This window comes from Pleuronectes platessa, chromosome 17, assembly GCF_947347685.1.
Source record: "Pleuronectes platessa chromosome 17, fPlePla1.1, whole genome shotgun sequence".
Classification (NCBI taxonomy): domain Eukaryota; kingdom Metazoa; phylum Chordata; class Actinopteri; order Pleuronectiformes; family Pleuronectidae; genus Pleuronectes; species Pleuronectes platessa.
In genome coordinates, this window is record NC_070642.1 from 20,843,719 (window position 1) to 20,871,325 (window position 27,607).

Here is a 27,607-nt window from a genome sequence, read left to right on the forward strand (position 1 = left end):
ATCTAAAATATGAATATAATTACGATGACTCTGCAAACACTGATCCACTCACAGCAGCGGCAGCAGAAGCAGCAACTCTGCATTTGTGCATTTTAATATTTAACTAAGAGCAGAGCCAGAGCCAGGAGCGGTTCACTGCACGGAGCTGGGTCACACGTGCACACACATGCTTTAAATAGACAGTGTGTTTTCTGCTCCACTGATTAGAGGAAACTGGATCAGTGTGTCTTCCTGTAGTGAAAGTTCTTCCAGCTCAGCAGCTTCCCTGTAACCCTCTGTGGTGGGGAGCCATTTAGATGCTTTTAGATAAACCGGACAGGATTCAAACCACTGCAGTGGCCACCAAGTCCGCTTCCCTCCGGGGACCCTCAGTACGTCTCAGGGTTTGGGTTTTGGTCTTTCAAATAGAGTTGGTCTCTCAAGGATGAACTCACATCTTCCAGCTAGTCGTCTAACTTTGAGTGTTGAATCCTGAGCCTCAAACCCAAGTCCTTAAAACTCCAGATTTTGTCTTCGTCCCTTTGTCCATTTCTCAGCTATCTGGACTCTTCCTGTTGGACACTGCTCTTCTGAATTCAATCAGACCTAACCAACCATCCTCTGACTCCTGAGAGACCTCATCAGCAAAGCTTCTTGTTTTTGATCTTTCAGTTCGAGAGCAGGACTTATTGATCTCACGTTCAGATTCTGTTCAGCTTTCAGATCTGCTCCTCCAGCTCACGTCAGATCAACAATTCAAAATCCAAACATATTCCATTTACTATCATTAACAGCCAGGAAAAGCATCAAACCAACACATTCCAGGAGCTGGAAGCAGTGAGTGTTTGGTATGTTTTAAATTATCCAAATCATTGCTGATTAATTGACTGTCAGAATACGGTTGTTAGTTTTCTGTTCATATCTGGTCCTTCCCTGAGAAAAGAAGGTGCACACAGAAGGAGAGGCAACTTGTTTTCGATAAATGCAAGAAGACGTAGAGGACTGGGAGAAGGAGGAAGTGAGATAAGACATAAAAACACCTCAAACACCCGCCCTGCAGTACTGACCTCACCGAGCCACGTTTCAGAAACTCAACAGCTCGGCAACGTGACGTCTGTTGCCCGTGTCGAGTGCGAGCGCGAGCGAGAGGACGAAGACAGACGAGCATCGATCTCCCCTCAACAAGAAGGACACCATATTAACTAAGTGGCGGCCATCTCTTATTCATCCACTCGCTCATTACTTATCAACGCCCTCACGCTCCTGCACTCTGATGGGATTTTCACGGTCCATTTATGAGACAGGGGGATAGGGGGAAAGATGGAGGAAGGGCAGGAGAACACAGAGGGGGGGGGGGGGGGGGGAATGAAGGGGAGGAGGGAGCGTTGATAAGAGACGGAGGTATAGAAAGACACATGCACACAAAAGGTGAACGATAAGCAGGACAAGAAGAGAGAGAGTCTGTGTTGATGGATAAATGATGAATGGGATGGCTGGAGGCGTCGAGTCTCACAAAAACCAAGAGACAGAGACGTGGAGATTAGTCCCAATGACCCACTTAGCAGGACACGGACGGAAATGGCTTTTAATTTACATGTGTGAGGTGTGGGTGTGAGGACGGGCGAGATGACGACGGCCTTATGAAATGTTTTATTTAACACAGGAAGCAGACGAGGATTCTACAATATCAGACTCTGACTGGACCAGCAGCTGAGGAGAGTTTTCATTTAAACCCTTTTCCTTCCTGCCCCCAGGGAGTTCTCTTTTAACCACTATCATCAATATGTTAATAAAGGTAGTTTAATGTTAAAAATGTGTAAAGATTTAATGCATTGCAATGCTTTGCAATGAAATCTGGGTTTTCCTTCAGTTAAAATAATACAATACCAAAAAAACTAGTAAAATCTTCCATTTCATTCACTTAACAGATGATTTCTTTTTTACAAAAGACAGATAAATCAGGTCACACTGAGAAGAGTGAACCTGAATCGAACCCTGGAGCAGGATTAACCTTACTATTAATGAAAGAGTCATTAAAAAATTAATTAAATCATAAAATCACTTTGATCATCGTTTGGCAGGCGAGGGGAATCTAGGAGGAACAATATTTTGCTCCAGTCGACTGATTTCATGCTGTCGTTTCTTTATCATGATTCATATGTTTCATTTTCCAACTTCCTCTTGAAATATTTCAACTTTTCCTGCAGCTTTTGGGCTTCGATCGCCAACGACTCCTTCACAAGTCGACTGATTTCAAACATCTGAACATTCTGCTCGTTCATTGTATCATCGTGTATCTCATGTTTCGATAATTCCACCGTTAGGTTGTTTTTCAGTGGGATCAGTTGCTGGAATAGTGACCTTTGCCTGTGGCATCTTCTGCCATTGATTCAGGGCAGGCTTTCCACCACAGGGACTGGCACCGAGCAGCCAATAGGAGCAGCCTCTCTCTGATCTGCCCTGTGATTGGTCGAAGACTCCTATCCCGGGCCAGATTTCCCCGTGGCTAGAATCAGAGCCCGGAGGAAGTGCGGAAGTCTAGTTTCCTCTCAGATCCTTTGATTTACATGATGCTGAAAGGTTATCATGGACCCTGAGATGAAGGAGTTTTAGTATCTCAGTGTCTTCTTCTTGAAAGATGGAGCGTGAGATGGACAATGTGGCTTCAGCAGTGATGCAGGTTGTGTTGTGGTGAAGAAGGAGATGAGCTGCAAGGCAGATCTTTTGATTCACTAGTCAATCTACGTTCCAACCTTCACATATGGTCACAAGCTTTTTGTAGGGAAAGAACAGGATCAAGAATATAAGCTCAGCCTTAGAGACAGGGTGAGGAGTCTGGACTCTGGGGGGAGATCAGAGTAGAACCGCTGGGTCTTCGTGTCCAAAGGGGACAGATGAGGTAGTTCAGGTATGTCTCCTGGGGGCCGTCTGTTAAAGGCTGACTGGGTATGCCCCGACCGGGAGGGAGATCCAGGGCTCACTGACATGTTTACACGTCCCATCTGGCGGGGGAATGTCTCAGGAGGGACCGGACTCCTGGAATACCCTACTTCCTGTATGATCCGAGCCCGGTTAAGCGGAAGTCCATCAATCAGATGAATGGATGGATGAATGGATGGATGGATGAATGGATGGATGGATGGATGGATGGACAGAGTTACTGCTCAATAGTGGCAAAAACAAACCTACACCAGCTTTAAATACACAAATCACTCAATCAATAACAATTGAAATCATCCACTTCGCCTCCTTTTCCACGATCTGAACCAAAGTTAGGAAACTTACACAACTATACGAGATCCCTTTTATGACTTCTTCTCTCATGTTGAGCCATTTCATTTTAAATCAACTCCCTGTAGTCGTTACGGACAATAACATAAATCTGTTTTCCCCCCAGAATAGTTTTAATCTACAAACCTCAGCAGCAGCTCTCGACCGTGCATGAAACAAGTATTTGGCAGGAGTATAAACAAATTGTAGATTATGAAATGCAGCGCCATGCTTTTGTTCAACTAAAGTACTGAGATGTTTTACTTAAGTATGAACACAACACAACGACATTAAGGAGGAAAAGCCTTTTCACAGTCTCACATAATAGAAAGTACTCACAGCCTCACTTCACCTCAATTCTGCATGTAACATTTAAAATATATACTTTATATTACTGTAATATGATCAGTGATTCAAAAGATCTGCATGAGAGTAAATGCTGATGAAGTAGAACGTAGTTCAATCTGTAACAATTAATATTTCATCACGTCATTATCAATTTAACATAAAATCTTGATATGAAAAGTATAACCCAGCATAAAATGGAAAAACTCAGGTAAAGTACAAGTACCATGAAATAGGCATGAATACAGTATACTTCAGATAGTGATGTGCAGATATGATCTTTTAAATTAGGTATTTTTCCAACCTTACTTCTAAAAAACATTCATTTTAACCGTGTTGTTGTGAGGATTAAAGTAGCTGACTTAAACCAACATTATTATCTGTGTCCTGCTGCTGCCTGAGGAAGAGCACTGACCTCTTCCTCCTCCACTGTTCACACACACACACACACACACACACACACACACAGATGTGCGCTGCTAAAATGTGAAATAGCCAGACGGGGGTTTGTGTGACCTACTCAAGCGATGACTCACATTGTATCCACACAAGCACTGACACAAACACACACACACACACATGGGATTTTGCGCCTTCAGTAATTATCTTGTAATGCGTGAATTCTGATTATTCGCACAGAGTTCTCTAATTTTACGATTTGCCCCACATACACTGAAACACAACCGCACACACATCCCTGCTTTCTGTGATCAACGTTTCCAGCTCAGGCTCCAGCTTCCTGTGCCGTTAAGAATTCAACACAAACAGCCGCAGACGCTTCGACGTTCACGATCAGACGTGTGAACACAGGGAAACCACGGAGGTGCTGGGGGGGGGGGGTTTGTGGCGAGATGGCTGAGCACACATTTACATAACCATAAGAAACAAGCAGGTTAGAATGAGAAACGTGATTGATTCAAGGTTTTCAATTCCACAGAGGCCACATCAGGCTACACACACACACACACACACACACACACACACACACAGACACACAGATGCCTAAATGGCTTCGAGCCTCATGTGTATGTGTGTTGTATCTTTGTGAGGACCATTCTGAGCATAGACCCGATGGAGAGAGGGACAGTGGGGACATGTTGGTATACGGGGACGGCTTACGTATTTAGTTGTGATGGTTAAGGTCGGTGATAAGGTTGTGGTTAGGCTGTCCAGGATGAATGGAAGTCAATAGCAGCCCGAACCCGTCACGTTGGGTTGACTTGTCTTCCTCATGGGGTCAAAGGTCAGTCCTCTTATCGTAAATCATTCAAGTTTAAGGTGAACTCATGTTTTAAGGTTGGGTTCAGGTTAAGGGGTTAAGGGAGGACAAGTGGTAACTGTGGTTAATGTTGGAAATCAATGTGGTAATAATGTCCCCGGAAGTCATGGAGACACTGGGACTGTGTGTGTGTTAAACCTTGTTTAGATGTATTTCTGAGGACCATCTGAAGACCTTATGAGGACATTTTAGCTCTTTTCTCACTTTCTGATGTTTTAGTATGAGCTTTATGTTTGGGTTAGTTATATAGTTGGCTGGTTAGGGTTAGGGTGAGGGATAGGGGCTGGGGAATGTGTGTGTGTGTGTGTGTGTGAGTGTGTGTGTGTGTGTGTGTGTGTGTGTGTGTGTGTGTGTGTGTGTGTGTGTGTGTGTGTGTGTGTGTGTGTGTGTGTGTGTGTGTGTGTGTGTGTGTGTGTGTGTGTGTGTGTGTGTGTGTGTGACCTCACCTTGTGTTGCTTCCACATCACCGCCAGTGGTTTGACATCGTGCTTGTTGTGTTTCCCTTCCTCCAGACACTTGACGCACACCGGAGCTTTGCAGCTGCAGCAGAACATGCTGAAGTTCTCCGCTTCGTGGTCCACGCAGGTCGCCGGTTTCCGCGCGGTGGCGGGCGGCTGCTGTCCCCCGGTTCCTCCTCCTCCGCCTGCCGCACCGCCACCTGCCGCTGGGTTCCGCGGCGGCACCAGGCGGTGCTTGGCCAGCGGACCCCGGGATGGGTGGCACCGCTGCTGGCAGGAGTGACAGTAGAAGACGTCGCACTGCTCGCACATCACCGCCGCGTCCGCCGGGTTGCGGTCGCACAGCTGACACTTCACCGCCGTGGAGGAGGAGGCTGCGGCGGCGGCGGCAGCGGCGTTGGCGCGGTTCTGCTGGTACCGCGCCACGATGGCCTCCAGCAGCCGGTTCCGAGGGAAGCCCCGGAGCCCCCGCTCGTCCAGGGACACGCTCCGGTGGCACAGCGGGCAGGTGAGCGAGCAGTGCCGGTGCGCGGCGGACGGAGGAAACACCCGCACCCCGTTGGGGGACTTGAGCTGACACGGGGTGTAGGATCCGTACCCGCTGTCCGTCTCACTGTACAGACTCATCTTGTCCATGTCCAGGTAGTCGTAGTCCGAGCTGCCCGAGGCTCGGCTCTGCACCGGGGTCTCCCCCTCCGGGGTCTGCACCGTGATGTTGCGGGCGCAGGCCAGGCACACGTTGTGGGAGCACGGCAGCAGGACGGGCTCCCGGAACAGGGAACCGCACACGGGACATTTTAACTCTTCCTCCATCGTGCGTGTGTCGGCGAAGAGGAGGGAGACGCTCCGGAGAAAACACTTCAGCACCGACTGAGGCGGACAGCTCCCCAAAGCCGCTGTGCGCATGCGCTGCAGGGGGGGCGGGGACTGTGTGCTGTGAGTGACGGGTTCATTGAAAGGCTCTGACACACCCACACTGTCATGATTTGTTCACAGGGTCGAATCCGAGCTGGGTGTTTTTTATTTATTAGGCTTTGGGTTGTTTATATTTTCTTCATTCACTTAACTGTTTATTTCTACTCATTTAAAATCATACACCACTGCCAGGATTAAAACTAAGTGTGTATATTAATTTAATCATCAATTAAAATATTTTTTAGATAATATTCTTCATCCTTTAACATATGACAGGGATTTAATATTGTACGTGTTTGCGGTTGCATTAATCATTTACTGTTTTGTGGTTTAATCTGTAAAATAATCAGAACCTATTAGAATGATTCAGTAGAATAAAATGGAAATCAGAAAATATGTCATTTCCAAATTGAATTATATTTTCAAGGGGAATCTAATGAAGGAGAATAAATCCTTTGATGTTGGTCCATGATCATCCATCATCAAGTCGAGAGTAACGGTGGTCAGGACGATTATAACGACCATCATTTATCTGACTTCCTAATTATCTGCATTTGTTCTGCCTGTCAGCTTGAGACGGATCAGACGCAGCACACAAACCAAACAGAGATGGATCGAGAAACATTTTGAAACACGACAGCGTTAAAAAATTGAAAAGAGAAAGTTGTTGAGGTGACTTGAGGAGTTTGCTGATGCTCGGGTCACGTGGGAGAAGAGTTTTTTGATCCATTAAACGTTGTTAAGCCCTCTGTGTTAGCTCAGCATCTAATTGACCAGACAGCCGCCGTGACTGAGGCCCCTCAGGGTGGAGCATTAATCCCCCCCCCACCCCACCCCCCACTGGGACAGCTTCCCATTTATCAGCCCCGTTAGTTTCATTACCTGTCAATTAGATGATGTGTTCTGTGGTGAGATGAGAGCGAGTCTTGTAAACATACTGTACAATATTGTGCATCTACACACAAACACACTCAAATCTGCAGTATTTCCTTTGCTTTCACTGCACGACTTCACCTTGAGGCTCTTGTTTCGCTCATTGTGAGGACACGTCCTTTTAAAACATTTAATATCATCACTGTAGGACATGAAAGCTCGAGTTACACGGCTGGAGTGGAAATGGCTTTTTTGAAAGTGAAGCTCTCTTCTTGCATCCGGAAGAAAATCCAAACACCCAGCAGCACCGTCCGCACAACATCACAGCCAGAGTTAGTTTTACAAACATTGTGCTGAAAAATCCACTACACACATTGTGTACTTCCTCCCATTTCATGTTCTCTTTCCTGCAGTCGGCTCTGCAGACGAGACAAACACAATGAAGAGGCTCAACATTTAGATTTCACTGAATCCAAGACTCGGCTGCTTATCTGTTAATTAAAAAGTTAAGGTTATCGTGCATAGAATGATGATTCTCAAAGGACAGTGTGGGCAAGTTTTTCTGCAGCAAAATGAGACACTTCTGCCGGAAAATGCATAGAGCTTCCATATATCAAATGATGATGGATACATTAATTATCCAGAGATTTTGTTTGTATTTTTGAAATTGGGGTTATTACCAAGTACCAAGTGGTTGTGCTGCATTAAAAACATTTAAAATCCTACACGTTGAGGTTTTAACAAATGAAAACAGGAGTTTAAAGAGATACTCAGATCTTAATATAGTCTACAGATACTCAGCTGCAAGTGAAAATGTTAAGGTATTAGTATCAGCATTTATTTTAAGTACAAATGGTAAAAGTACCAATTCATCAGAATCCATTCACCTATAGGCTATGTTTTATTGGATTATAATTATTGACACATGAGTGCATCGCTTCAGTTGGAACAAAGGGGTTGATGGTAAATGCTTTGCTGAGTCATTTCCCTCCACGGATCAATAAAGTCAAATTATATCTCATGTTAACATAAAACAAACAATGAAATCCTCTGAGTTGAATCCATTTTGTATCATAATCAGTTATTAGTATTTGCAGTTATCAGGTAAATAAAGGGGAATAAAGGGTCAAATATTTATGTCCAAAATGTGGTTGATGGGAAGAACAAAGATAAACTGGTAAATAACAGTAAATGTTTTGGATTTTGATCCATTGATCTTGAAAATTATGCAAAGGTAATTAATCTTCATCTGTTAACCCTGGAGAATTTCACACGTTGGTAAACACTGATGAGTTCAAGCTATTCTCAATGTTTGCTGACCAAGACCTAAACCCATGACCGTTACTATCTATATTTCCTATGTGTTGACTGAGTGAATTCCTCTTGAAGAATCCCCCCCGCCTCGCCCACTGTCCTCTCTCTCTCTCTAAGCTGATAGCTTCACCCGAGGCTTTTCCCCGAGCCCTCGATCACATCAGTGATTATAACGAGATGAGCTGTGAAGCAGAGAGAACAATCGTGCGTCTATAAATATCTGCGTCGTCAGTTCCTGTTGCTGTTTTACAGCAGGAGAGGAGCATCTGTTTGTTCCAGTCACGGGATCCAGACTGGTTTTACTGGGTTTTAATAATGGTTGTTGCTGGTCAGACGATTGAAGTCAGAATTGTATCTTCAATAGAACTCATAAGAAGTATTTATAAATACAGCCACTGCGATGAATAGTCAAAAAAACAGGTTTTACTTTGATTATAAGTAGAATAATTAGGTTTCACAAAAATATTAAAGAAAATTGACATCATCTTATCAATACTTCCTGATTGAAAGCTGCCACAAGAGGGCAATGGAGTCATGAAATAAGGATCAAGAACTAAATCTGATCCTGAAACAGTCTCAGGTTGAACACACACATCACACAGGTGGAATAACTTCACTCTCTGCATCACACTGAAATAACTACTTCCTCCTGGGACTCAGTCAAAATGGCTGCTGGGAAAAAAAATGAAAAGAGAAGACGTCTTTAATGTGACTCATCTGGAAATGATAAAGAATAATAAATGATAGAGAATAAATAAAGCGCTCTGACGCACGTTTGAAAAATACATTGAGATAAAGTAGATGGAGAGACAGGGAGGAAAAAAGACAGTGATGTGCATCTGCATTGATTTTAAAATTCTACTTTTAAAGCAATGAGAGGCCTCAGCCCACGCTCCATTAGGAACTTATTATTCCCTCCATGTGCCGGAGTGTTTGATCTGGTGACTAAAGGTGACCAGGTCTTTGCTGAACAGCCTCAACTGAGGAGCAGTCGACATATTGACTTTGTGAGATGGGACAAATTATGGGAATAATTCCTGGATCTTGAAAAAGACAAATCTGCCACATTTAGGGAACTAACACCGATGAGTTTGTGAAATTAAAATCTGGTTCACTTGAATCTGACAGTGATGATACAGGGAACTGTTGGGCCATGGTGGAGGAATGTGCTCTGCTGAGAGCCATTCTCGTTTTATTGTCTCTCTTAATTAAATTGCCGTTTTAATTTCCATTTGTCATTACTGTTACGCACTTGGCAACTCTCAAAAGGTTTTTATTATTATATGATTTAAATGTGGAAATGTAATAAGCCCGTTTTACAGCAGAGAACAACGGAGCTACTCCCACTCAGGGACTCAGTCTCTGGGTCTTTGTTTTGTGAAGGCAGGCTCACTGGAGCAGCTTCCTGACAACTGAGCCCTTGTTAGTGTTATTAATTACACATGTGCTTTTTGTGGCTGCTGTGATAAATGTCTATATAGCAGGAGAGTTGTGTGTCTTCAGTGTGTAATGATACAAAGCTCAGATCTGGATGAACACAGACACAACAGCTGATAATCCAGTGGAAGTTATTAAACCAATAAAGAGATAAAAGGTTGTATTTGTGCATTATGGGTTTTAATACATTTCTTATGTTGCTGTCAAACAAACAATTTTTGAAATTTTACAGTAAAACAGTGCATTTTCTTTTCAGTCATCCCTTTTCAATCAGTCCTGGTATGTTAGGACACTATTTCATTCCTGTAATGATCCAGTGGATCAAACATCACAACATTTTGTGAGTACACAGATACTCCACAAAGTAAATGTTGTGTTACTAAATTTCAGAGAACACAACGTGCCCAAAACCTGCTCAGCATATAGATCATTTTACTTTTCAGTATTAGCCAATATCATAAGTGTTTTAATGGGACTCCAAAGTATCTTTTCTCACATACTTACGTGTCCTCTGATTCATCTGTTTGATCCTTGTCCTGATGTCCAGCTGAAATTACCAGGACATTCTGTGACGGCTTTATTTCAGTTTCTTACTTTGTTCAAATGTCTTGAAGAAGCTGGAATCAGACCATCGACGTGGTGCTCTCCGGGTTGACCCGAACCGGCCTCGTGCTCTTCCTCAGGTCCTGCAGCTGTTTGGCCGGCTTGCCCACGCCCTCCTCGAACCTGCGCTCCACCACGGGCAGCACCGTGTCGTGGAGGAAGCTGGCGTTCTGCAGGATGAAGGCCTTCTTCTCGGGGTCCTGCTCGCAGCGGAGGCTGTAGTCCACGTGCTGCACGGCCACCAGGATGATCTCCCTCAGGCTCTCCAGCAGCACCATGTGCAGCTCGGGGAAGTAGAGCTTCAGTCCTTCCTCCAGGAAGCTCATCATCTGCTTGGTGAAGGCCACGATGGTGTAGCTCAGGTTCACCCAGCAGTCGTCACCGGTGTACTGCTCGAAGCTGCCGATGCCGCAGCTGCACATCTCGTCCTGCAGAGAAACAGACAAACATGATCATGTGTCTGTGACCTCATTGTCCAGGTCTCTACCCAAAGGTCATGACCCCAGGTGAGGGGTCAAACGTGTTTCTTTGCTTTGCAGCGCTGGAAACACAGATGACCTGAGAAGGAGGAACAGAAAAGTTTACAAAACGCACCTTGAGTTTAGCCAGAGCCTCGGGGGTCATGAGGTTCATCCTCCTCCACATCTCCTCCGAGTTGCGGTGCTTGGTGGCTTCCATGATGATGTCGTTGTAGTTCTGCAGCGCCGCCTTGATGTCTTTGACCAGCAGCGACTGCAAGGTGAAGGTCAGGTCCAGGCCGATCTCCGTCAGCTGCTGACAGTGCTCTTTAGCCACTTTGACACACTCGGCTGCCGTGGACAGACTCTCCTTACTGTCAAACACCTGGGGAAGACAGTGAAAAGTCATTTTCAGGATAAGTGTCACATTATTGGAGCCTGTGGATTTCCTTTTTGACTTTGCAGCTCGTCTCCTCTTCCTCTACCTGTTTGGTGAAGGCGTCCACGAACATCCTCATGGCCGACTTGGACCAGACCACGAAGGCCGAGTAGCAGCCCGTGTTTCCTGCAAAATCCATTTCGAACTCCTTGGCCGTCTCCAGCAGGCTGGTGAAGAAGATGTTGCAGAGCTTGTGGATGTAGAGCAGCGTGGCTCCCTCGATGCGGAGCTGCCGGATGGCCGTCTGCACCGCGGCAGCTCGGTTCTTCAGGAACAGCTCGCAGGCTTTGGTGGACTGGCCTGAAACACAGCGCGGGGGGGGGAACAATTCAACAAGAGTGGAAAAGGCTGATAGAGACAGGAGATAAAACCAAGTGTGTGAGACAGAGGCTGAAAAGAGGAGCTGCAGCAATGGAGAGTCTGAGGAAAGTGATGTGTTCTTAACATGTAAAACTTTTAATGTTGTTCTATGATTCAGAACATGTCTCCTTTAATATTATTTAATGACTGGATGCAAAATGTCTGTAGCTTATATGAGGGAAGTGAATGAGTAACTTGAAAGACAAAGGACCTAGTCTGATCAGCTGGGACACAGCCCGCCTGGTGGCTTTAGGTCCTCCACGAAGGGACCGATCCGGAGACAACTCGAACACCAGGACCTCCGTCAGCTGCCGCACGCGCTCCTCCACCGTCAGCCGGAGCTCCTTGACCTTCTGGGTGACCGGCTGGTCCTTCAGATACCCGTTGAGTTTGTCCAGCAGGTCCACGGCGCCCTCGAAGTCTCTCTGGGCGATGCAGACGTCCAGATCCTCGGGCAGCTCCTGGATCCACTCCAGGCTGAGGTCCACGCCTTCCTGGGCGTCCACCGGCTCGTCCTCGTCGAAGGGGTTGGTGGACACCTCTGCTCTCACCGGGGAGGTGGGGACCTCCTCCTCTTTCTTGTGCCGCTCCTTGGTGACCTTGCTCTTCTTGGTTTCGTCCAGGATCTCCAGCCACTCCTTCTTGACCTTGCTGTTCTCCGCCTGGAAGATGCGGCTGTCGGGGAACATGAGGATCTTGAACATGTCCTTCATGGGGGGGTTGTCCTTCACGTTGACCACGGCGAAGCTCTCCAGGTCGTACAGGGCGTTGTACTTGTACTTCACGGTGCCCCTGCGGTTCGGCAGCCAGGTGGCGATCAGCAGACAGTCGTTCATGAGGAAAGCGTGCACCTTCTGGATGGGGGACATGTTGTCCACGTCAAACTCCACCAGGTCTCCGTTGTAGACGAGGTGCCTCCCCGGGGTGTCCATGATGGTCTTCGCCCCCTCCACCTTCTCCAGCAGGGAGGTGAGCGTCCTCTGCTTCAGCTCCTCGGTCTCCTTGGGGAAAGCAGCCTGCATCTCCTTGGAGGTCTCGTCCTTGTCCGTGGACAGCAGCGCCTGGGTGATGCTCTCCATGATGCTCTTCTGCTCGGTGAGGATGTGGCTCAGCTGGTACATCTCGCTCTCCAGGTACGAGATCTCCTTGGCCGTCTCGATGAACTGGCGGTAGTTCTTGTAGACGTTCTTCTTCAGGTTCTGCGCCGTCTCGTCCGCCAGGTTCTGGATCTTCTGGCGATGCTCCTGCAGGTCCCGGTCGCCATCGGACTGCTGCGACAGATGCTTCACGTAGTTCTGCGGCTCGAAGTTCGGCGACTCCAGCAGCTTCCGGAGCCGGTTTCCGGTTTCCGACATCTCCTGTCGCGTGTGTGATTGTTTGTTAAAGTCAAATTGACGCTAAATGTTTCACAGAGGACGAGTTTGTCAAAGCTCCTCGGTTCAGTTCCGCCTGGAACCTAAACAGGAAGTAGTCAGCTGGTCGACTCCCTGAAACGTCACGTGACTCAGGGGCAACAAATCCTTTACCAAGTGGTGATTTTCTTTTAATAATTTTTGTTCTAATTCCAATGAATTGTTATGTCTCCATCAAAAACAAGTAAATATCAATCTATTATTTAAAATTTGTCAACATATTCAATTATTTTGATCATTAAGCGACGACAAAAAAACCTCGGGTGCGTTTTGTATCGACCAACGACATAAAATACTGAAATACTACATATCCCAGCATGCATTGCTTTGGTTTTGACCCATGTGTTACTTTCCTCAATTTTAAGTTTCACAATAAGAGCACCACATTGGAGGAGGTAAAAAAGCTGAGTTCGTTTGACGCATTTAAGTTGTACAACGAGGCTTTCTTCCTGTTAGCAGTAGGTGGCGCTATACCTATCAATACACCCACACTAACAGATCTGTTCAGGTCAACAACACTCAATAAGAATAAGGAATCTACGAGTCGAGTTTTATTTTGAAATTCAATGGAAGTGGGTCGTGTTCTGAGCAGCGGGACACCGGAAGTGGTTGGCGGCTGTGCTCAAACATCAACAAGAAGAAACGATGCATTCATATTTGAATTTCTGACAGTTTAGTGACACTTTTTGAAAAGAACGTGTATACGACAGATGCCCCCCGGGGTTAGCTGACTTCCGCCAGCTGGTTCCTGACTTCCTGTGGTCATGGAGGATGATTTCCTGCTCGCCCTGCGGCTCCAGGAGCAGTTTGACACCGAGTACCAGACCGCGTCCTCCTCCTCCTCGTCAAACCGGCTCGATGATGCCGGACAGAGCAGCAGCAAGAAGCGACGGCTGGACGTGTACCCCGCGGGCGGCAGCGGAGCTTTCCCCCGCTGGGAGAAGCCCGAGAGGCCGCTGTCCATCGTGGATGCGTCGTGGGAGACGCTGGACCCCAGCCCCGACGTCCGGGCCATGTTCCTGGACTTCAACCACACGTTCTTTTGGGGGAAGCTCAGCGGGGTGGAGGTGAAGTGGAGCCCCAGAATGACCCTGTAAGTCCCCGGTGAACAGTTGGTGTTGACGTGGCTGTGAGGTTAAAAGCTCTGTTACACCCACGTGCTGTTAAAGTGCCTGATGTGTGCATTGGGTGTTGTTTGGTTCATCTCTATGTTCATCGGAATTGGTTAAAGGATCAGTGTTTGGAATTTAGTGACATCTAGTGGTGGAGTTGCATGTTGCAGCTGAACGACTCTAATCTCACCCTCCCCTTCCAAACATGACCGAGAACCTGTTGTAGCTTCAGTTGTCATTAAAACTCAAAATGTGTTTAGTTTGTCCAGTTTGAATTACTGTAAAAAAAATCATGGCAGCCTCCGTAGAGAGGACCAGATGTAGATATGAAATCTTTAAATATCAAGGGCCCACTCTAGGGTAAAGAAAATATCAATTTGTACAATTTAGATGATTAAACAAAAGTGAAAACATCATTGCCAATAAATCCATTTCACCTAAATCTTACACCCTGAATTAAAGTTCTGTGTTTGCACTATTTAATGCCTCCTCTCTTGTTCCTAGCTGTGCTGGTGTGTGTTCGTACGAGGGTCGGGGGGGACTGTGCTCCATCAGACTCAGTGAGCCGCTGCTGAAACTGAGACCCAGAAAAGACCTGGTGGAGGTAACGAGGAAAATCACTCACATACATTCATAATACATGTGCTCAGAGAGATATTTTAAAAGAGAAATATAATTTTTTTGTTTCCCCAGACTCTCCTCCATGAAATGATTCACGCCCTCCTGTTTGTGACGGCGAACAACAGAGACCGAGACGGTCACGGTCCTGAGTTCTGCAAACATATGGACCGTATCAACGATGCCACTGGAACCAGTATCTCTGTACGTACCTCTTCTTATATACATTCAGTATCAGTTAATACTGTAATCTAAAGAAGGAAACCACGTCCTCAGGTCTACCACAGCTTCCACGATGAGGTTGATGTGTACCGGCAGCACTGGTGGCGGTGCGACGGGCCCTGCCAGAACCGCAAGCCCTACTTTGGCTACGTGAAGAGGGCCATGAACCGGGTTCCGTCGGCTCAGGACCCCTGGTGGGCGGACCACCAGAGGACGTGTGGCGGGACGTACACCAAGATCAAGGAGCCTGAAGGATACGGCCAGAAAGGAAAGAAGGCCGGGAAGACGGACGGGAAGAAGGACATGAAGAAGGACGTGAAGAAGGACGGGAAGACATTACCTAAGGAGGCCTCGGGAAGTGGGAAACCTTCCAGTACAGCTACAGGTAATGGACCTCCTGTGTGGATTCAGGTGTAATAGATGTGTAACTTCAACATTTTAGTTAGTCATTTACCTACTGTTAAGTGCTGAAGAATAACTTATTTGCACATTTTATAAAGACAGACCACCTGCTGTTCTGCTACTTGCTGCAGATGAGGCCATAAAGTCTCAATTCTTTCAGTAAATTTGGCTTTAATAAGTTATTTGATGCCGTAAATACTGGGTGAGTCATATTCTTGTACAGCAGCAGGAAGTGGAGATGCCTCATCCATCTTTATCTCCAGTCTATGGCTCTGGTCTCTTGCATCTCTCTAATTTTCACTTCTTCTCCTCTCAGGTTCTGGATTACAGGATATAAGGAACATGATCCCGTTTACTGGCAAAGGCTTCCTGCTCGGAGGGAGGTCACAGACCTCCACGTCTTCCTCCCCATCCCACAAACCACCAGTCGCTCTTGTGAAAACACCATCGTCCAACCCAGTGTTCTCTCCTCCTAAGAAACTCTTCCCCCCGTCGTCCCCGGCTAAAGCCCTCACCTCTCCCTTTCACTCTGGAATCTCCGGGGCCTTTTCCTCCAGCGGGCAAACAACCTCCACGGGCAAAAAGCCTCCTAAAAAAAGGTCCGTGGGAAACACCAGGGTGTTTGTCAGCATCAACGGGTCGCCGGTTCGAATCCCTAAACCACACAGTAGCAGCAGAAGCCAAGTAGCAGAGAAAACAAAGCAGAGTTCCATCGAGGACCTTTTCGAAAGCATGGGTGTCAGAAGCTCATCGGGTGCTGAGACTAGAAGAGACTCACTGACGTCACCGGAGACTTCCAGGAGCACTGCCTTAGTCTCTTCCCTGTTTCCTAAACAGCAGAGTTCCTCCTCTGCCAGAACGCCTAAGCGAGGTCCAGCTGTGGTTTTAAACAGAGACAGCCCTGATGGACCAACACAGTCCAAATACTTCAACAGTGACAGTTTGTCAGGAGCTGCTGCTGCTGGGAGTCAGACCTCGAGGAAGAGGCCGTGGGACGACCGCAGCGGCTCGGCCAGCATCTTCGACTATTTCCAGAAAACATTAGGTACTGAGTCAGCAGCGTCGAGGGAGTCGGTGAAGATGAGATCACCTGCAGTGCAGCAAAGAACTGTGACTGCTACAGCCACCGCTTCCTCTTCATCCTCTAACACGTCTTCTCTCAGCGCTACTTCATCCTCCTCCTCCTCCTCTTCCTCCTCGCTGACAGTCAGCTGTCCTGTGTGCCAGGTGAAGGTGCAGCAGTCGAAGATCAACGAGCATCTGGACTCCTGTCTCTCCTGAGGGAGGAACCACAGAGGGTTCAGGGAATTAGCTGTTTGTGATATTATATCACTTTTTGGTTTTAATAGATGGTTTTACTTCCCGGTTAGATTGTTTTATTATTCTCTAATAATCAGAATTCCTCTCTTATCACTTGTGCCTGCTGACAGCCCAGTGCCTTAGTGTTTTAAGAAGCATCAGGGTTTAACAGATAATGTAAGTTTACCTTCAAATGTTCTAGTTTCATCAGGAAAACATAACAAAGGAGTTCCAGTAAGTTCTCAGTTTGTGTGTTTATCAGGATTTTGAAGCACTGTGGTTTTAACTGCACAGAACATGTCATTCTTACACTATTTTCTATCATAGTGATCAGTGATCAGCAATCAGTGAGAGCTCCTTCAGAATTTACCAGAATAATGTGAAAACTGACCAGTTGTGGTTTGAATTCAGAAGCTGTTGCCGTCAGTGTGGAGATAAGAGGAGTTATTTTTGTCTCGTCTGTGGGTGGAAGGGCTGACTTCAGTCTGACGTGTCCTTCAGACGTCAGGAGACACAGACTGACCCCTGCTGATCTGCAGGAATCAAATTTCACAGCCGCTAGCTGTTTATTTCTACTTCACACTGACACTGACACGGCATCGATCCACAGGGTCGGGCCCTGTGAGGGTTTCTGATTGTTCATGCACCGATTCTAATGTGCTCCAGTCGTCAGATTTACACTAAAACACATGAGGATGGTTGAAACTTTTATTATTTGTTGGTGAAATGTGAAGATTTCTGCAAAAACATCCGGATTTTATACGTTTATACGTTGTTTTGTATTTGTTGTGTTTGTTTTAAAGTAAATTGTTAAACATGTTCAGGTTTTGTTCATAATAAAAATGTTTTACTTTCCATTTACCTGTTTGTAGTAATTATAAATTACAAACATTAAATATTCACAACTGGATTCTCTCACCTCTTCAGACCTTTTGAAAAAAGTGATTAATTCAATAAGGAAATGATAGATTATGTATTTTTCTAATGAAATAACATTAACATAATTTTCACTGCATTGAAAAGAACTAAATCACTGCAGCCCCTAGAGTGTCCAATGTCCATAGTGAAAGTGGGGGGTGCTGGGTGAGGAAGGCAGACAGATAGTGGGCGTACCAGAGCTGGTGGGAGAGGGGGAGGAGAGGGGGAGGTCAGAGGTCAGACAGCGTGAGGCCAGCTGCTGATCGGGACTACGCCCTCCTGTCGCTGCAGCCCCGACTGGAGCGAGGCCGGGGGCAGTGACCGAGCGTGTCAGAATACACACATCCCAGTTCCATCAACACAGCCTGGTGCTGCGGAAACCATCTGGCTGCACAGGCTTCGACCCATCAAGAGATAAACGTGTCCGGGACAGGAAGCGTGGATTCTCTCTGATGTGTGAGGTTGTGACTTGAGTTCAGTACTCCGCCAAGGCCCAACAGTCCCTTTAAAGTCAATTAAGCTGAAATCCAAAACCATCAGTGTGAACCCACTATCCCATCACAACTCAACTCTGGGAGGAAGCCGTCCTCCTCGTCTTCCTGGTCTTCCTCTTCCTCCTCTTCCTCCTGGTCCTCCTGCAGAGGCCCCGCGAGCAGCTGTTCCCACCAGCCACTCCTCTTTCCTGACCTGCAGCACACTGACGCACTACAGGAAGCTGACCTCCTCCAAACGCACACATGTACGCACAACCTCCCTCTTTCCTTTCACACCCATTGTCGCTCTCTGACAGAGTCACATCCCAGACAAGCTGCAAGTTCAATGCCTGGACGTTGTGTCGGTTGTTCCAGTTGTTAGTCGGGACTGAAGCACAAAAAAAACTCAAATATTCATATATATTTAAATAAGGGAAAATCAAGGTAAATGTTGAAATTGATATTGTGTGCACTGTATTAACTTCAAAGTTGTTGTCAGTACATTTCTTTGTTGATCTACTGTAATATAAAATATTGTTTAAATACAATTACTGTCGTAAGTGCTTAGTGAACTTTTAAATAATATAATAAAATGAACAAAATAAAAGTTTGCATTATGTGATGCTAGAAGTGAAAAGTGTATATTAACTGTACTGTGACTTCTGCCTTTAGGTAAGATATCACATTCCCAGCAGGGACTCTAAGCGGATATCTTTGGAGCATTATTAGCCGGTCTACGCTAAGTGATGCTTACTCATTGTGCTTTTTAGCAACGCAGATTAACACCACCCGGCTACGGTTACATGCCTCCCCAGGGGGGGGTCCATCATACGACTAATCCTTTGATCGCAGGCGGCAGCGACCATAATGATAATGGTGCTGGTGGAGATGGAAGCTTACAGAGTCCTGCTGCTCATCAAACCCCCTGAAACCAACAGATTGTCCCTGAACAGGCTGGGTGAACTGGGCAGATGTGGATCGTTAGCTGATGGCTAATTGCTGGAGGGGGCAGAGGGGATTCTGGGTATTTTCATGGGCAAATACAACATGTGATACCATATGGTATTAAAACAATAACAATTTGAGACACTTTAAAATGTCTTGAAGTTTATATCTGTTTAAAATAATGTCCCTCTGTATTTATTAGTTCTAGTCAATTTATATTTACATATTTACTTGCAGGTAGGTTTCCTCATTATTACTTTAATAATGTTTATTTTTTTACTGTGCTCTTTGATGCTGTAACAAGGAAATGTTCCCCGTTGTAGGACTAATAAAGATTTATCAAATCATATTGTATCGTATTGTATTGTATTGTATTTTTTGTATTTTATCGTATAAGTGTATCTTATATATCTTAATGTTTTAACTGTAGAAGTTAAATATAATTTATTTAAACAGACAGATAAGGAATCCCTGCCTTCAGGCTTTCATTCATCTGTCTGACTCTGTGTGTGTGTGTGTGTGTGTGTGTGTGTGTGTGTGTGTGTGTGTGTGTTTGTGTGTGGTACGCACCACATGCTCCTCTCTTTCTGAAGAGCGTGTGTGATGCTTTTGTGTGCTGGTTTCATGGTTATTGTTGTGTTATTGTTGTGTCGGGGCTGCAGACTGGGGGGGCGGGAAGTGAAGCCCACCATCTGTCCTTTATATTCAAACTATTGTCTCCTACACACAGACACACACACACACACACACACAGACACACACAGACACACGCACACACTCCTGTCATGACCTCAAACCCTCTGTGTACAATGTGATTTCATTGTTTTATTTGAGGGAATCAAACGAACACACTCCTTTATTAAATGTTATTAAAAGGTAAAGTCAAATAATAGAAAGTATAGATTTCTTATTAAACAGGGACTAATCAACACAAGTATAACTTTGGTTTTATTCTCAGAGATGTAACAGACGATCACAGGAACAAAGATTAACCTCGTTTAAAAGATCAGATATTGAAATTCTATTTTCCTTCCATATTTGTACAGTTTGAGTTCATAAACAAATTATTTGGACTTAAATATGTATTTTTATTCTATAATCCAATTCAATACTGAGTGTGTTTTATAGGAATTTGATGTATTTCTCTTCTTATCAAATGTTTTCAGTCTCATTATCTCTTGAAGTCGTTCAAAGTGATGATGCAACTCAGGATGATGACACATGAACAAACAGTAATTAGAGTTTTGTGTCGCTGGCAGGGAGACGCCCAGCAGTCACCGTGTTAAATGGACAGGAAGCAGATTTCACTGCCACGCGCCACAAGCGTCAACTTTACAACAATTCATCTGAACAGCAGCAGAAGTGGAGCTCCAAAATAAAGGCACAGTGAAAACACGTTGAACTAGTGGAGGCTGCACTGCACACACACCCCTTCCAAAGCAACTCAATAAGAAATACAGTATATTCAAGATACACAAAATAATCACATATAGGCTCCATGTAAAAATATGTTGATGCCATTTATTCAAGAAACAAGAGGTAGTATTATTCACTCCAGTAGGTTTACACACACAAGGGGCTTTATGTGGTTGGTGAAACAACAAATATAAAAACAGGAAATAACATAAAAACATTACAATACTTACAAAGTCAACCCTATAATCCATTCTGCTAAGTACAGGACATAGATGGGATTGTATCTCTCATCCCAAACATATAAGTAAACAGAACATAAAAGTATGCAACATACTAAGTACGTATACAAGTATGTATTACAACATAGTTTGCAGTCAAAATGCACACAGTGACAGGATGAGAGTAGAGAGTAATATGAAATACTGCACAGGTAGTATTTTTATTCACTGGTCTCCTCCATTCTGACCTGCTGCCACATCTAAATCACCCGGATGTGTGGATACATTTTTTGTCTATTGTTGTTTCTTTAGTTTTGTGTTTGAGGAATGATGTAAAAACGTTTTCTTGTCTTTCTGGGGATGTCTCTTATTCTATTTGTTGTCCTCTCCTCTTCTTTAGATGCTTTTATTTTGTCGAGCCAAGCGGAAGTCCCGGCGCCCTGTGTGCGTGTTGCCTTCACGGACCCTCGGTGTCTGGACACTTCCTCGGGCTCGGTCGCAGCCGGATCCTCGAGCTCCGCTTCTTCTTCTTCTTCTTCTTTGTGTTTCTCGGAACCGAACATTTGCACCGAAAGTGTCAAAACCAAACTTCCTCGCTCCTCTTCCAGCCTCGACCGCCATGAACGGGAAGTCTTCTCACGGGGCCGCGGGGGGGATGGCCTGCATCGACGGGCTGCCGCCGCTGCCCAAGAGCCTGAGCGGCTTGCTGAACTCGAGCGGCGGCTCCTGGAGGGACATGGAGCGCATGTACGTGAAGAAGACGATGATCCAGGACGACCTGAGCCGGGGCCGGAACCACGGGGGGGAGAGCCTGCTGGCCCACAAGCCGCAGAACCTGGACGCGGCGCTGGCGCTGCTGCGGAAGGAGATGGTGAGAAACCAAAACCAGACTCTCGTAGGAAAATAGCGGTTTTCTGAAGTTGAATTGCACTGAGGCAAACTTAACCGTTACTTGTTGTTAAACTTTTGGGTTTTTACACGTGCCCACACCTTTCTGGTAAATTCGGCGTATATATAATTACACGTAAAGGTTATTTTATGAGAAAAATTCCCTTTTTCAAAGTGGGATCTCGCTTTTCTTTCTAACAGCCCCCGTTGGTTTTCTCACTCGGGACATTCCAGTCAAACCAGCCTCAGAATTCATCTGTGCATCATTTGTCACTTCATGGTTTCTAATGAGCAGTCAACACACAGAACCAGACTTTATAAGTTTGCACGCTGTCCATTGGAGAAAGACACTTGCAAGCGTGGTGAGTTAAAAAACGATGTTTTCCAAATGGAGTCTGGCAGGAAGAAAACCACCCCCCCACCACCACCACCACCCAAGAGAAAACAGGATCAGGGATCAGGCTAAAATAAATGAAAGCCCTTTTTAAAGCTCAATTAAAAACCTTTCACTGTCTACTTCGAGTTTTATTTTATTGTTGTATGACACACAAGCCAAAAATAATAAAACTCTATAAATGTAAATGTTTAATTAACTTTAATGGGGAGCTGAATGGAAAACCCTTTTTATTTGAGGTTGTTCAATCCCTTTCTCACCTTGTTGAGATCAGTGCTATACAAATACAGTTACTATAATTAATAAATGTAACCAGAGTCATAAGACACCTTGCCAGTAGCAGGAATTCTCATATCGGGACCAGACCTCAGTATCAAGCTCGACTCCTTTTTCAAAACGCCTCCTGGACGAACTCGTCTCCAGCTACCGGATCAGAAAAGGTTTCAGATTGTTGTGGCAGCTCAAACCTCTTAGTGGCCGGCCCTGCAGGACGTTGGCTCCAGGCTCATTCCTCCCTCCCTGTTAATGTGTGACTGAGAGTGCGTCCGATAAGTTGTCTGCTGTGTGTTTTTTTTAGAAACTAAAAGCTCAGTCTCAGCTGTTTGAACTCGGCCTGACTCCCATGTCCGCCGCCCTGTGTGAGTTTGTGTGGAAGACAATGCCGTGACCCCCCCCCCCCCCCCCCCCCCCGCTCATGCTGCATTGTCAGCACAGAGGTATGCAGCTGAAAAGCCCCTTTTTGAACCCTGCAGACACTCATGAGTTTGTATTGTTGTGCTCCGGTGCCATAACATCTGGTTTAATTACAACGACAGGGTCTAAAGTGCAATCATGTGGATTTGTAGAAGATCTGAGCTGATCTTCTACAAAACAGTCGGGTCAGAATTGATCTCGGGTCACGTGTCTGTGGTGAGAGACGATGGAGACGTTGTGTCTCTGTTTGCACTTTGAGAGATAACGTGTCCAGGGTTATTCTCCACTCGTCTACTTCTCCTTATCTTCTGTTAAGAGGAAGAGTAGTAATTCTGGGACTCTGGTATCCCTCTGGTCTGTCGCACTTGAGGTCACTTTTCAACCAGAAACTAAAGCTTCTAAAATGTGAGGATTTCCCTCATGTGTTTGTCTTATGTGACGCTAATGGAGCAGCTGTTTAAACCCAGTAAACACTTATTATTTTTAAATGAAATACTTATAAATGCAGATTGTGATGTGTGTTAACGAGGACCCTGCTGTCCCCCTCCCTCCAGGTGGGTCTGCGGCAGCAGGACATGTCCCTGCTGTGCCAGCTGTGGTCGCTCCACGAGTCCATCCAGGAGTACAAGGGCAGCTGCCAGGACCTGAGCGCCGCCTCCAGCCTCAGCCTGATGGAGAACGGCTACTTCGACGAGGACGACGAGTATTACCCGGAGACCGGCGCCACCCCCACCGGGGAGCAGCCGGACGGGGAGGTCGGAGACGCCACAGCGGCTAAGAACGGGAGCGGCATCGGCAAAGACGACAGCTGGGACTCTTTTCACGTCACCATCTGAGGCCTGGTTCTCAGCATCTCTCTGCAGATGGAAAGACACTTCGGGGGGACTGAGTAAAGCTGGAGGATAAGTGGAGCGGCTTTAAGAAAAGCTTTTGGCCTTGGAGAAGGGAGCGGCTGGTCAGAGATGTGGTGTCTCTTCACCGTAGCAGACTGTAAATACAAAGCACCAGCTCCAGTGTGATGGTTCTGCTCCTCCGGGGAAACGTTCACCTGCGGCCCGGGTCCTGACCTCTGAACAACCCTCAGGAGTTGAGATGGATGTTTTCAAAGATTCTGCATACTCAAAATTAGGCAAAAAATATATATACGACGTATTCCATTTTATAATCGGCTCTGCTGCTGCTTCTGTATCCACTAGCCAGGCTCCTTTTTGGCAGAACATTTTTTTTTTACATAACCAAGATATATGAACAAAGTTTTATTATTTATTATATAATATAAATAGCTCGCAACAGAAAGTTTGTACTTCAGCTCTACCCGGGATCAAGGGAACAGCATCTACCTGTTGGACTTGGGGTGAATAAAGAGGATTGGATATCTGAGCTCTAGCGATCGACTTGTTGACCTGTTGATGGAGACTGTGGAGGAGGGGGGGGCGTTGAATCCATCAGGGCAGAAGTGGAGAATGATATGGAGATCTGCAGGGGGGGGTCCTCACTTTCTTTGCCTTTCAGTTGGAGCAGACGTTTGCTCTGAAAATGTGAAACGTTCAAAATGCTGGAAACCGTTTTAAACTCTTTGCATCGGTGGATACACGCGGCCGCCCAGTGGACCAGGCAATGAGTCATGGATATTACAAACTGCCTTGTTTACTTTCATAGTTATGACCTTTTGTTTCTGTCAATAATAACATTGTACTCATCAAGATCTGGGAAGTTGGCAACTATTTTGAGTGCAATATTATCAATAATCGGTAGAAATAGCAGCCAAAACTATGAAAATAAAACCCAATTGTGAAAAACTGTAATTATTCTTCAACACAGCCAGTTAGGAAGTGATAACCAGTAACAATCAGGAAAAAAACAACACAAAAGGAGCAATTTTCTACACAACTTTGAGGCTTTTATTAATATAGTCTATCTAAATGACTGGCTGTGATCCACTCTCTCGTAGCTTGCACTTGATCGTTGGAACAGACTCACTGAGGAGATTCACAAGTGCATCAGTGACTTTGAAAAGTTGTGTTTCGGTCGGATTGTGAGGACGCTGCTGTCGTCCATGTCACAGAGTGAACACAAAGCTGTAGCTCTAAACCTGGTCGCAGATATCAGATCAATACAGGGTGCTTTTATAAAACTGTGTTTCCTACAAGATCCTGAACATTCTCACCGTAGCATCACATGCAGGCTGAACGTCATTTAAAATTCATCAGGGCGATTTTCTTACATCTACTTTTTCCATTTCTACTCATTTCTTTTCTCTAACAAGATTGTAGCAGGGAGAGTTTGTTGTGTTTAGTGGAAACCAGTGAACATCTGGACAGTTCCAGTGTCGTCCTCACGGATCTCCTCGTACAGTCTGAGGAGTGTTTCCATTACAAACACAGCCTTACTTTAAACTCTATCTTCTGTGTTTCTGCTGTCGTCCTGAGTCATGTATCTCACGACAGGATGTGTGTGTGTGTGCATATATTCTTCACTTCTAATCGTCACGTGATTGCTCTGTCCGGTCGTCCTTCACGTCTAAACTCTCGGTCTCGATCTGTAGCACGTTACCGTCACAGCTCCGGTGAGCAGCAGCCTGATTTCATTCACGTGTTGATGTTGTGTCTGTAAAGATCAGAGACTTTAGAAAGATGGACGACACGTCTCCACTTCTTCCTGTTGTACAAAAGTGAAGCCAAAACATCCAGGATACGAGTGACGCCATCTTGCTCTGTGATGTGAAGCTGCACAGTCGTGTTTATAACCTCAAATAACTAAATAAAACCAAACTTATCAGAAATATAAACACTTGGACAAACATCAATGTGATGAAATGACAGAAACCTTCTTATTAAATGTTTATTTCGACCCTTTTAATTTAGTTCCAAGCCCCTTAGCTAACATGGAGGAGGCAGGGTTTATAACCCATACTGCATCCAGCCAGCAGGGGGCGATCAAGATGATTTGGCTCCACTTTCAGGGAGCTGTCATGTCGTCCATCTTTATACACAGTCTACGATATTGATCACATGACCTCACGTTTCACAAACCAAAGAAGTTGCAGAACTCAAAATGAAATGTATTCGGTTCAAGTTGCTGAAGAGGAAAACGTTAGATTTTACTTTGAAGATTCAGTTCAACATGATCCCTGACGTGTTGAATGTCTCCACGCGTCATGTGACAGCTGATGAATGGAGCTCGACACACGGTGTCATGGACACACTAATGTTTTGATTTGTAGCGACGTGGTTTATTGTGACGTTGATTTCACCGACTGACGTATGAAAGTCTCGAAGATTCATTTGAACACAGTCGCAGCTTAAAGAGCTCAAAGCTTCATGTGTGGAAACGTTTGTTGATAAAGGAAAAGTTTGACGTTTGTGGGAAATGCACATATTTGTATGTGATCATTAATACCCGGTCATGTTTGTACTGTGGCTCGTTAGCTTAGCTTAGCATAATGAGCGTTTACAAGGGGAAGCAGCTCACCTCTGATCGGAAGAAAGAAAATCCACCCGCACGACTAAAGCTCCTCAATTAACAGCTCAGTGTTTAAATCTGTACACAAACCGAAGTTCTAACACAACTCGTGTGAAGCACAAGTACACAAGTGAGCATGTTTCACAAACTGACAAATTGTTCCTTTACCAAGTTGAATCATTTCCATCGATTTGTCTCAATGAGGCTTTTTCTGCTTCTCACTTATTTACTCACTTTTAATCTGAAACCTTCCCCGTTCATAAGAATCTTAATGGCTGCAAATGTCTTAATGCAAAAACATAGAGAACAATGGTTTCATTATATAATCATCTCAATTGAATGTTTGTGTTACTTCTAATGGAGATTTTCTTTCCACTGTTTATCACATGTTACTTTTTGTCTGGATCTGAGTGATGCTGATATTTTACAGTCACATTTGGGTCGTTTCATAAAACGTTGTTCTGTTGTTAAAGCTCACAAACGATTTGACTGATGGGAAATCCAGACCCAGGCCTGTGATTGGATGTCTACACATTTAGTGCCTTTTAGAAATCTTCAGGTCTCAGACTGATTAAAAAGTGAAGAGCAAGGCTGGGAGGGAAAATGTTCTGTCATTTTCTAAAGTAGCAATAAGACGAAAGTTCAGTATAAATAAAAAAAAGGGTTATTTGTGCATCGTGCAAAGAAATTGTAAACGTTTTGAAAGAGTCAGTTTGTGTGTTTTTCCTTAAAAGAATCTGCCTTTAAATTTGAATTAAACATTGATTAATCTACATTTATCCTGATAATAATCAATATTGACTGATATAAATAAGGAAATTAGCAGGAGAGACGTTTCCATCAACACAAACAGATTTGGAAAAATGTTCAGTAATATCAGCTTCATACTTCATACAAGATTTATTCTGATCTTTTTAGTCTCCTCTGTTATTTGTCGTCTTTAATTAATATATATATATATATATAAACAACAGCCTTAAAATCCGTAATGTCAATTGCAAAATAAGCTCCGTGTTGAGATCCTCACTCGTTCGGCTTTGCACTTGTTTCGTTTGTGGCTGTTTCGTGTTCAATCCCCTAAAACCGACAGCATCCTGCTCCTCCTCCTCCTCCTCTTCGTCCCACCGGCACACTGTGCCTCTTGTACAGGAACAAGACTGTAACCGAATCCAGCACAGACCAGTTTGAACGGTGCTTTTCACCAACACCAGCAAACTGCACCCAGTGTCGTAAAACGTTAACAGTTGAATATTGTGTATTTTCTACTTTTGAAACAAACCCCCCTCTCTTCATGAAGTTGTTGGATGTGTTGTTGGGACAAAACTCTTTAAATGTGACTTTATCTTATTCGGTCGTGTCGTATTATTTAACATCGATAACTGTACAGATGTATATGATGTCATGT

General features: G+C 45.0%; 4 protein-coding genes across 4 annotated transcripts in view; 2 read left to right on the plus strand and 2 right to left on the minus strand.

The window, feature by feature from the left end:
• LOC128460193 (E3 ubiquitin-protein ligase TRIM9) overlaps window positions 1-6,144 on the minus strand; it is a 42,384-nt gene extending 36,240 nt beyond the window's left edge. The window contains exon 1 of the mRNA XM_053445266.1: window positions 5,320-6,144. Coding sequence (XP_053301241.1) covers window positions 5,320-6,144 — 825 coding nt within the window. The remainder of the gene's footprint in view (window positions 1-5,319) is intronic.
• A 3,884-nt stretch (window positions 6,145-10,028) lies between these two features.
• On the minus strand, window positions 10,029-13,194 carry exoc8 (exocyst complex component 8). Its single transcript, XM_053445139.1, has 4 exons — window positions 11,942-13,194; window positions 11,417-11,670; window positions 11,068-11,316; window positions 10,029-10,901 (listed from the first exon to the last, which is right to left on the minus strand). The coding sequence occupies exons 1-4, from the start codon at window positions 13,083-13,085 to the stop codon at window positions 10,494-10,496; spliced, it is 2,055 nt and encodes a 684-aa protein (XP_053301114.1). The 5' UTR covers window positions 13,086-13,194; the 3' UTR covers window positions 10,029-10,493.
• Window positions 13,195-13,742: 548 nt separating this feature from the next.
• Window positions 13,743-17,656, plus strand: sprtn (SprT-like N-terminal domain). Its single transcript, XM_053445105.1, has 5 exons — window positions 13,743-14,235; window positions 14,759-14,858; window positions 14,948-15,076; window positions 15,149-15,479; window positions 15,813-17,656. The coding sequence occupies exons 1-5, from the start codon at window positions 13,907-13,909 to the stop codon at window positions 16,775-16,777; spliced, it is 1,854 nt and encodes a 617-aa protein (XP_053301080.1). The 5' UTR covers window positions 13,743-13,906; the 3' UTR covers window positions 16,778-17,656.
• A 3,569-nt stretch (window positions 17,657-21,225) lies between these two features.
• On the plus strand, window positions 21,226-26,897 carry fam89a (family with sequence similarity 89 member A). Its single transcript, XM_053445118.1, has 2 exons — window positions 21,226-21,636; window positions 23,295-26,897. Exons 1-2 carry the CDS (start codon window positions 21,385-21,387, stop codon window positions 23,574-23,576), a joined length of 534 nt encoding a protein of 177 aa, XP_053301093.1. The 5' UTR covers window positions 21,226-21,384; the 3' UTR covers window positions 23,577-26,897.
• Window positions 26,898-27,607: the final 710 nt, after the last annotated feature.

Bases quoted from the DNA above. Each gene is read 5' to 3' on its own strand.
- fam89a (XM_053445118.1), top strand. From the start codon at position 21,385: ATGAACGGGAAGTCTTCTCACGGGGCCGCGGGGGGGATGGCCTGCATC. The intron at 21,637-23,294 runs GTGAGAAACCAA...CCCTCCCTCCAG, and splicing joins CGCTGCTGCGGAAGGAGATG to GTGGGTCTGCGGCAGCAGGA.
- sprtn (XM_053445105.1), top strand. From the start codon at position 13,907: ATGGAGGATGATTTCCTGCTCGCCCTGCGGCTCCAGGAGCAGTTTGAC. The intron at 15,077-15,148 runs GTACGTACCTCT...CCACGTCCTCAG, and splicing joins CCACTGGAACCAGTATCTCT to GTCTACCACAGCTTCCACGA. The intron at 15,480-15,812 runs GTAATGGACCTC...TTCTCCTCTCAG, and splicing joins ACCTTCCAGTACAGCTACAG to GTTCTGGATTACAGGATATA.
- exoc8 (XM_053445139.1), bottom strand. From the start codon at position 13,085: ATGTCGGAAACCGGAAACCGGCTCCGGAAGCTGCTGGAGTCGCCGAAC. The intron at 11,671-11,941 runs GTCCTTTGTCTT...GCTGTGTTTCAG, and splicing joins GTCCCAGCTGATCAGACTAG to GCCAGTCCACCAAAGCCTGC. The intron at 10,902-11,067 runs GTGCGTTTTGTA...GTTTCTCTGCAG, and splicing joins AGGCTCTGGCTAAACTCAAG to GACGAGATGTGCAGCTGCGG.